Genomic DNA, 10668 nt, shown 5'->3' with positions numbered 1-10668 from the left:
ACGAAAAGGTTTACTTCCAATATTGGTTCTTTGGGTCTCAAGACAACAAAGGATAGGGTTATGATCCGACGAGATTCGAGTTAAGTGCCAAATAGACGCGGACGGAAACGCTTAAAACCACTCCCCATTTCCCAAACCCCGGTCTAGTCTCTCATATATTGGGTTTCTTTTCCTCTTATTTGTCCATGTGAATCTTGGGCCATTGAAACCCAAATCAAACAAGTTGCAGTCATTAATTACTTTTTTAAAATGATTAGTCTGAGTTTGGTTAATAGGCCTGCCCCCCCACTTTTCGGTTTGGCATACAACATCGTTAAAGTCTCCAATAAGCAACCACGGCATATTTACACTTGAAGCAACATCACGCAAATCATCCCAAAGCAACTTACGATTAATAAACTTAGGGCTAGCATATATTGCGGAAAGAAAAAAAGGGGTTTTTGAATGTACCTCAACCAAAGCGTGAACTCCTTGAGCATTTTGGTTTATGATGGAGATGTTAACTCTAGTAGAGTTCCATAAAACCAATATGCCACCCGCAAAACCCATAGGATCAACCAAAAACCAGGAATCAAAAGGAAGTGAGCCCGCAATGGTAGCAGTTTGGGCTCGAGGGACTTTTGTTTCGGCAAGAATCAAGATGTCAGGTTTGTTGTGACTCAACAGAAGCTTCAAGTTCGGTTTAAAGGTGGGGCGCGCGAGACCTCTCGCATTCCAAAAAAGAGTAGTCATGTTATGTGGTAGGGAGGGTTTGAGCTGAAGCTCTCGGGTGACACTCGTCTTCTCCTTTTCCCATGGTAGCACCTCTTCTCCTGTCGATGGGCAAATCCATCGATTTCTTTGTGCTATGACTATCATTTCGGTAACTCTTTGTGGTCTTATGCCGTTTGCCACGTCCCAACTCAGGAGCAGCGACATTTGTTTGAGCGTGGGAAGCACATCCATTACCACCGTCGCATTTGTGTTGCTTCTTGCTGTCACTCTTATCGGTATTTGACTTAACATGATCTTTTTTCTCCAATTGGAGACAAACGGACTTGGGTCGAGCCACGGGCCCAGTTGGTGCATTAATTCCTGCTCCTCTTCTTCGACTCCTCTCTCTTTCTTGAGGGCCCAATTGAGCAGAACCCACGGCACTATGGGGAGATGGGCTGCGTCCTGAAGTTGCGGAAGGTGGGCTGGCTCGAAATCGTCTTGTTGACGGTACATTATCAGGTGAGAATTGGAGAGATCGATATTGGCTGGTCTCAAGATCAATTCCTTCACTTCCTTGAAAGCTAGTTCTATCAAAAACTCCCCTTCCCTCCTTAGGTAAAACGTGGATCGAATGTCCACATCTGGCATTGTTGGGAACATAGGTTTCACTATGTGGCACAAATTCATCGGATCGAGATGTTCGAAGTGGAGTGGAGAGCGAACGGGTGATTCGGGGTTGCCTTCCTCGGAGGATGGTGGAGACAGTAGTGGCGGAGATAAGTCCGTTCTCACACACTGGAGATGCAGGTGAGGGGGAAACATTGGTAGTTAATTTTTGATTTTGAGGGGTGAGTTTTGTTTTGGCAACGGGTATAAGGGTGGGAATGTGTGAAGTACTGGGTTCATTTTGTTTGGGGTCATAAGAAGATGGGGTTTGGAGGCTTGCATTAATGGTCGATATGACAAGTGCGCTGCTCAAGGAAGGGATGGCAGAAGAGATATTATTTTTGGCTAGATTTTGAAAAGAAGGAGAATTTTCAGTGGGAGGTTCAGTTATTTCTAGGTTTCCTTCTGACAATTTTTGGAGTATAGAAAAGGAGTTGACAATAGGTGTTTTCTCCCCTACTGCCACTCGTACATGTGTAGGCTTTTTAGGAACATGGGTTTGAGTTTCATGTGGGACCCCATCATTTTTCTTTGGTGTCCATCTTTTGGAGACCACCTGTTTTTCGGGATTTTTTCTTTTAATCTCGTTCCAATTGGCGCCGCTTTCCGGTGGGGTTTTTTCCGGCATTGAAGATGGGTGAAACTGCATGCTGCGTTCATTATGGCCAAATTTCTCGCATTTCGCACAATACCACGGCCCATCCTCAAATACAATTTCCTGAAAGCATTTTCCCAGCCAGATTCCTCTCGAAGGGGTCTTTCCTTCTTCCACAAGAATGCAGATTCTAGCATACCTTCTCCCTTCTCCTTTTATGGCTGAGCTATCAATCCTCAACAGCTGCCCAATAGCTCTCCCTATGTGTTCCAGCATCTTTTCTTGAAAAAACTCGATGGGGAGTTCATTGAGGGTCGCCCATACAGCCCCGCACTTTGGTATAGTTTTGGATGGCTTAAAACCGGGCTCCCAATTCTGGAGCCATAAATGAAACCCTTGGAGCAGCCATGGCCCCTGAGAAAGGAGGCGAGTTTTTTCCTCGACGGACGCACATTTGACCGTATAAAACCCTCTCCCTAACGCATGAAGTATCGGAGCAGATGTTAGATTCCATAACTTCTTGATTCCAATGGCAAGGAATTCCTTGGAAAAGGATTTGCCAACAACCTTGAGTATAACCGCTAATTCCCACGGTTCACTAAGTTTTTCATACTCACTTTGGGATATGGGTATGAACAAGGTATTTTCCTGAACCACCTCAGGAGGGGACATAGCTGCTGGGTATGACAAAGGTGGTAGGAAAGATTTTGGTTGAGGTGCGGCCTCCTGGGACTTGGCTAAAAGAGCCTGGCTGAAGGTTTTTGCCACAAGGTCATGGGAAGGGAGGTTGATGGGGATGGACTTAGGTAAGGGTGAAAAGGAGAATAGAGGGTAGGAGGTTTGTCTGGAGGTTCCGGGTCCACTTCCTTTGCTGAATCCTGGTTAATTCGAGTGATCCCATCGGCTTCGGAGCCGGAGTCAACACTTACCGAGGTTTTTCGGGCCGTGAGGGCGGGTTCTCGCTCTTGGTTTTTTGCTCGCTCTTGGTTAAGTATATTGTTCTAATAATTTACACTCACACGCTCGTCGCATAAGTTACAAGACCAATTTATGTACACCCGAGTGAAGTTCACAACAAGTGCAAAACCCTACGACTCTTTTTTTTTTTTTTTGGTCTCGTTAAACCCTACAACTCCCTTCCTCTCTTCTTCATCCTGCTTCCGCCATAGCAGCTATGTCGGAGCTTCAAACCTTCCCCACAAAACCCCGCCTGAAACCTACCTCAAAAACACCCAACAAATCCCCAGAATCAAAATACTGGAAATCCTTCAAAACCAACGAAATCTCAGGGCTTATTTATTCAATCACCTCCATTGATTTCTCCCCTCAATCTCCTCACAATTTCGGCGCTACATATGGTTCTTCTTTGTCCTTCTTCAACCCCCACCACCCCTTTTCCCCTTCTGAGCCTCTCTCCACCATCCACTCATTCAAAGACATCTCCTTTTCCGCTTCATTTCGGTCCGATGGTAGGCTCATAGCTGCTGGGTGTAATTCGGGTAAAGTCCATGTATTCGAGGCGAAAACCCGGAACCAGCTTCGTCAATTGAAGGGGCATTCTAGGCCAGTAAGGTTCGTTCAATACCCAAATGTTGATAGATTGCATTTGATTTCTGGTGGTGATGATTCTATTGTTAAGTATTGGGATGTTGCAACTGAGACCTCTTTGTCTGATTTTTTGGGTCATAAGGATTATGTTAGAAGTGGGTGTTGTTCACCTGTTGATGATAATGTGTTTGTTACTGGTTCTTATGATCATACTGTTAGGGTGTGGGATGTTAGGGGGGGTGGTAATTCGTCTGCAATGATGGTTAATCACGGGAAGCCGGTTGAGAATGTTGTATTTCTGCCTTCTGGTGGCTTGATGGCTACTGCTGGAGGGAATGTGGTGAAGATTTGGGATGTGATTGGAGGTGGGAAATGTGTGTATACCATGGAGAGTCATAATAAGACGGTGACCTCGCTCTGTGTAGGACAAGTCGGGAGGGATGGTGGCGAAGAGTCTGATCGTTATCGCCTTATGAGTGTTGGGCTTGATGGGTATTTGAAGGTGTTTGATTACTCGAAGTTGAAAATTACGTTCTCGATGAGGTTCCCTGCTCCTCTGGTGTCTGTGGGGTTCTCCCCTGATTGTTCTACACGAGTTATAGGGACCTCGAATGGGATTATGTACATGTCAAAGAGGAAGAAAGAGAAAGTGGAAGAAGAACGTAAGGATTTAGGCTTCTTTCAGTATAGGGAGGAACCACGAAAGAGGGTGTTGAAGCCATCACATTTCAGGTACTTTCACCGAGGACAAAGTGAGAAGCCTAGAGGAGGCGAATATTTGATATTGAGACCTAAAAAGGTTAAGTTAGCAGAGCATGACAAACTACTGAAGAAGTTCAGGCACAAAGATGCTCTTGTAGCTGTTCTTCAGAAGAAGAATCCAGAACATGTGGTTGCTGTGATAGAAGAATTGGTAGCAAGGAAAAAGCTGTTCAGGTCTGTGTTAAATTTGGATATTCAGGAGCTTGAGGTGTTGATGTTATTTTTGCAGAAATACACTACTCTTCCAAGGTATGCAGGTTTACTGATGCCATTTGCGAACAAAGTTATTAAAATGCGAGCTGAGGATATCCAAGCTTCCGATAGCCTTAAGGCTCAAATACAGAAATTGAAGCGCGCGACACAGGAGGAGCTGCAGGTACAACAATCATTGCTGGAGATACAGGGAATAATATCTCCTTTAATGAGGATTGCTGGGAGGAGATAGTGTTTGTTTGTACAAGTATGACTTTCACAGTTGTATGTTTGATAACTTCTTACTACCAGGCAACTTTTTAGTGGAGGATAGTCTCTTAAGCAACATACTCTTCTCCAACTCCCCCAAATCTATATGTTTAGACTGCACTTCGGAGATTTGTTCAAGTGAAATTTTGGCTTTAAAAATGTCCTTTGTTCTTGTTGTACTAGTATTGCTTTAACAATTATAGTTGGCTTTTAATGAAAGATTGAATTAGTGTTATCCCTGCTTGATTTCGCTGGTGTGCTACTCGTGCTTTATACACTTTGCATAGTTGGCGAGTTTGTCGTTCTTCTTGTAGTTCAATTAGAATCATATACCTCCATTCTGGATCATGTTTTGCTTATGTATGAAAGCTACTTAACTTTTGATTGTTGAGGGAAGACTGCTACTTGATAAGATGAATACCTCTTAATTTTGAATATTAAGTAATAATGCTAATTGATAGCAGATTTGAAGAGTAAATAATGCTAATTGATAGCAGATTTGAAGAGTAAATAATGCTAATTGATAGCAGATTTGAAGAGTAAATAATGCTGTGATGTTAAAGTATTGCATCAGTAGCAACTAGCAAGCTTCACATGTAGAAACATAACATATTGCTTGCTTTTATTTCCATTTCTGTTGTATAGAAACCAATGATTGCTCTTTTATGTCGTCCTATCTTCTTGCTGTTGATTTTGGCATAAAGGTCAGAGCTCTGAAGGTAAGGGATTTAGGGATCTCTTCTCATCTTTTTTTAGGCAACTTTATGATGAATATGCTCATATAGGTGGTGGTAACACTTTGCAGGCACTTAGCTTTATTTTGATTGCTAGACCTGAGTATATGTTGGAGAAAGATGTTAGAATAAAGTCTTCCTTTATGTTATTGGAGTCTACCAAATGTTCCAACTCCACTTACAATCTGTTTAAATCTATTCTATTTCAACATGAATTCAATGTATGGCATTGTATGTGATCCCTCTTAAAGGCATTCAACGTAGTGCTCACTACTAGTAGCATTACCAATAGTTGGTTAGTCCCATTTTTGCTTCTTCAGTAGTTGTAGTAGTGATATTAAGATTTTGGTGTTTGTGGCTGTCTGTGTTTGTAATGCATCCAGTGATATCAAGGTTTTGGTGTTTGTATAGGCTGTATGTCTTGCAGCTACTACTCTTCAGCTCCTTTGGAAGCTGAAGAGGCACTTGAAAATTATGTACAGTTTAGATGATGTTCGATGCCAAGTAAGACTCGTACATTCTAGTTTTGCTATACTGTTAATCTATGCGTAATCTGACCATCCTCGTTCTTTTTTATGCCCTCATCTAACCTGAGGATTCAAATTCTTTTGTTAGACATTTTCTCCTACTGAACCACCCAAATCTGGGGAGTCCCTCTCAAGGCAGAATATTCCTTTTAACATTGGTGACATAAATACCAATTTGCGTTCTACTTCTGAAGAGTTAACTCAAAGATCAGGTATGTGTACAGAAACAGTCCCCCCCCCCCCCCACCCCCATCTACCACCGCCTACAGACTTGAGTTGTGACTGCTTGTCGTCTTTCGATCAATGTTCTCATTGCATGTATATTCCTTCATCCATTCCTTTCTTTTCTCCTGTTTCTATTGTTGGTTAGGCTTCCTCCAATCTCAGTGTTTTCTTGTTAATTCTGCCTTTAATCAACTGTTCTTTATCTCCTGTTGATATAAAGATGTGAGAGAATGGAGAAAAACTAGGGATGATTAAAGGTAATGAGCTTAAGGTGCTATGATACACAAAGAAGTAACCATCATGTTTACAGGGAGAGAATAGATGAACAACCCCAAAATATTAACAAAAACTGCTTGTATTTTCTCATTTTCGACGAACCAGTGTCCATGCCATTGTGAGATATCACTCTGTAATTTGTTCTTTCTGCAAAAGTACACAATTAGCCTTGACATTGCCATCCAGGCTTGAATATGCATGAATATTTTTTTCCTTGATTCTGTGTAACATGCTCATTGCTGCCTTTATTGCAACAGGAATTTAAGAATGCACTGATGGAAGATACAGTTGATTACTCAACCTATACGGCAAACATTAAGAGGAAATGTGCACCCACTAGAAGAGGAGGTAAGGCAGGCTGAATTTTAGGAAGAGATGATGAAGAAGATTGGACGGGTGGAAAATGGAGGTATCATAGCGGGCGACCAAGTAACGGTGTCAGAGGAAGCAGGCGGTTGTAGTTTGTACCAGGGAAAAAAAACGCGGTCGCGGTCGCGTTCGCGGGAACGGTCACGTTTTCGCGGGAACGGCTTGTAACGGGCAAATAGAACGTTTCGCGGCCGACGCGGCGTGAATTTTTTTTAAAAATTCACATAATATGTTTCAACTTTATTTGCATTTTTTAGTTTATGAAGCATTATTACAACATAATATAATCAAATCTAATAGAATATCATGTTTCATCAACTATATAATTAAATCATAGAAAGAATTTGGCCAATGTTTGAAAAAAACGGATGTAACGGGGATAAAAGCGTTCTAACGCGGCGAGTTCGCGTTACGGAACGGACAACGCGGCGAGAAGTATGTGAATTTTATTATGGCGTTCCGTAACGGGATTTCGCGGAACGGCAAATCCAAAGTCCGTTACAGAACGACCGTTCTGTAACGGAACGGGAGAGTTTTAATTCCGTGGTTTGTACATAGCAGGTTAGGCTAACTTGTTCAATTTAGTAGCACAGATGCAAAGGAAAGATACACAAGCACAAAGGAGAGTCGGATATGTGGTAATTGAGATCCACAGACAAGGAAAGGGCCATAAAGTATATAGGCTCTGAGGGCTTGGACTTTAAGCTGCTGCTTCAATCTTGTAACCTGGGCACCAACGATACAAAGGTATATTAGTTGGTAGAATTTTAGCCATATTGGCCTCAGGCTTGTTGCTATTGGAAGTGGATAGGCTCGCCCCTATTTTTTGTATCTTGGGGTTTGCCTTTTCTTTACTTTGGGTAGTCATGGTAAAGGATGTAAATTTAATATGTGGCTGGGCATTTGTGCTCCTGCCAGACAACTGAGGTGCAAAGTTCAGGTATCGGCTGGGTGTATTTGTATATTAGATCTAAAGCTAATTACTTTCATTTTAGTGGAATGTAAATTCAAATTTTCGTTGTGTTTCCAATAAGCAGTTGCTCTGCTTTGTTTGGTGTGGCCGTCTGATTGCCTACCACACGTGGTTGTGTTCAATGTTTTTTACCTTGGTCTAGTATTAGGTAGGGGTGTAAATTAAATGGATCGGATTAGACTTAAACAATAAATTAAATGGATCACATTTGTGGTTGGTAGTAGGTCTATGATTTTCATGGTTTAGTTTGTTGCATCTTTGAGCTATTTCAAATATCACCTTTTATATTACAAAAGCATTTGATATTATGCCTGTAGATTGGTCTTTTCATTCGACTCTTCTTTGTTTTCTTTCTCTTGTGTCATACCAATTAGGATGTGTCCATAAAGCTAACAATCACTGAGCAACATAAGAGTTGTAATAGTTTATAACATGGTAAAGCGATATTGGAGTTCCTTGAACTGTTTTACCGTCAAGTTACTGAACGAAGTATGCTTCATACTTTTGGTTTATGTTTTTCAGTAATCTATATCCTTTAGAAAAGGGGCTCAAATATAGAAAAATTGTAAAGTGTTTGAGTTCGGTTCTAGCTTTCGGTGTCTGGTTACTTATTTCACTGAGAAATTATTTATGTCGTAGCCTTGTAGGTATGTGCCTAATGTCTGTCATCAACGAGGAGGTGCATCTCCCAGCCAGTGCTTGATGTTGTCAAATTACAGGTGCATCACTAGATCACAGGTTATCATTATTGATACTGCACTGTTTCATTTGGATTGCTTGGTGTTCAAATGTATTTTTCGGTTGCTTATTTGTTTTTGCCTGCGTAGTCGATCAGATTGATCTCTAACTTTTATGCATCAATCTACATTCTGTTAATCATCTCAAGCTCCAAACTTATTAAGTCAAAAAGCAAGTTACGAGCTAACATATGAATATACAGCACCTAATTTTTTTTTTCCTGTTCCTATATGTTGTTGTAAGCTAGCTAAAATGAATTGTATGATTCGCGGGAGAATGCATAAGCATGGTGAGTGCAATGAAGACATTAAGGTCCTTTTTCAATGGTGTATTTATATATTTTGTCCGGCTTTTGGTTGTCAGTGCAACTACAAGGCCCTTATCCGACCCTTATGTTTCCAGAAACTGTTTTTTTTTTTGAGGTGAAAAGAACAAAGCCTGAATCAAAAGTGGGAAAGAGAAAATTTTAATAATTTTTCATCTGTTGCGAATGAATAGAAGTCATGCCTTTTGGTATTCTCACGCGCAACATGGTGTTGTCTATGGTACAAGGTCAGATATGCCTGTCGTTTAATCTGCAGATCTCGTGACCCATGTAATTTGTGATCGATATCGGGTTTTTTTTCCTTTTATTGTGTTGAAACCTTGTCACAGCCTCACAGGGCTGTGCTAATGTGGTAGTATTCTCAACCTTACTTCCATATTGGTGCCTTGGTGGTGAGTGGTTAGACTGTTTACCACTTACCACTGACCAACTCAACTTGTAGGGCCTAGGGTGTATTTGCGTAGGTATCTTTAATGAATGCACCACAGATTGAGCAACAACATTAGTGCACGAACCCGAATCAATAATAAAATTGCACGTAAGATTGTACCACCAACGCACGCCTAAGGATCATGCCTCTCCTCTCGTCCCTCTCCTCTTCCGGATGCACCAAATTGGTACTAAACAAGGAAGCCTCCATCTCCTCAAAGTCATTAGCAGCCTTGTTGTTAGCCAACAACCTCGTTTCATCCTCTTGTTGTTCCATTAACAGCGCATGGTGTTCCTCCATCGAAACAAGCACCATATTCGGGCATTGTCGGGCTATGTGCCCATGTCCTTGACACTTAAAACATTGCTTACCCTTCATGCTCACCTGTCCTGGAGTCAAAGGTCCTTGCTTTGGCTTCAAATCCCCCATCACCGTCGCGTCTATAGCCTTGCCCTCATCGAAAGTGTCAAACTTTTCAGATAGTTTGGAACTCTCGATCTTATGCATAAAAGAAGGCTTAAAAGACCCCGCCTTTGCAGCCTTAAGTTGCCTCTCAACCTTCACAGCCAATTCACATGCTTTGTCAAATGAGAAAAAAGGTTGCAACTCGACTCTATTGCTAATTTCTAAGTTCAAGCCCACAAGAAACTTCGATATCTTTTGCTCCTCGACATCCTTACAATCACAAGCCAAGGATAACCTCTCAAACTCCTTGATGTACCCTTCGACATCCATACTCCCTTGCTGCAAAGTGTTAAACTTGTGGAACAAGTCTTGCTTATACGTTCTTGGGACAAATCGTTTCCTCATCTTTAATTTCAAGTCATCCCATGAACCAAAAAAATTTTGACTAAAATTTTGACATGATGTAGCCTTGTATGTTAGCTTTCCACAAAACCAAAAAAATCCGAATTCCGATGTCACACACGCCGTCACGCGCCACCACAGTGACCCTTGCTCTGATACCACTTGATGTGATTTTTGTTGGTTCTTTCGAACTCTTTTTGTGTTTTTGTGATTTACGAATGAACTAACTATGAAACTTAAAGGATATTACTCTCAAGTCGCGGTTAAGAGCATAGACAAACAAGTCTCAATTGTTTGTTTTGGTTTACTACTCGGAAACCAATTTGTTAGCTTACGCTCAACACATGCAATTGCGCACTTTCTTTTAATCATCAAATCTGCTTATTATTATGGCCGAAATCTTGGTTATATAGTACAAGATTCCTAGCTTATCTAGTAAAGCTTAAAAGATAAACACACATAAAAAACTAATTTATCCATTTTTATCTTAAAGGATAAAGATAAATAACAACCTAAACTTATCTCTAATTCACAC

The 10668-nt window shown here is 41.3% G+C and overlaps 1 protein-coding gene across 1 annotated transcript; it reads left to right on the top strand.

Moving 5' to 3' along the window:
• The first annotated feature begins 2982 nt into the window (after window positions 1–2982).
• LOC104906169 (protein SLOW WALKER 1) lies at window positions 2983–4964 on the top strand. Its single transcript, XM_010694885.4, has one exon. It carries the CDS (start codon window positions 3132–3134, stop codon window positions 4710–4712), a length of 1581 nt encoding a protein of 526 aa, XP_010693187.1. The 5' UTR covers window positions 2983–3131; the 3' UTR covers window positions 4713–4964.
• Window positions 4965–10668: the final 5704 nt, after the last annotated feature.

The sequence above is a fragment of the Beta vulgaris genome, chromosome 2, assembly GCF_026745355.1.
Source record: "Beta vulgaris subsp. vulgaris cultivar EL10 chromosome 2, EL10.2, whole genome shotgun sequence".
Taxonomy (NCBI): domain Eukaryota; kingdom Viridiplantae; phylum Streptophyta; class Magnoliopsida; order Caryophyllales; family Amaranthaceae; genus Beta; species Beta vulgaris.
This window is presented reverse-complemented; position numbering and strand designations above follow the sequence as displayed.

Excerpts from the sequence above, each read along its gene's own strand:
- LOC104906169 (XM_010694885.4), top strand. The coding sequence starts at position 3,132 with ATGTCGGAGCTTCAAACCTTCCCCACAAAACCCCGCCTGAAACCTACC.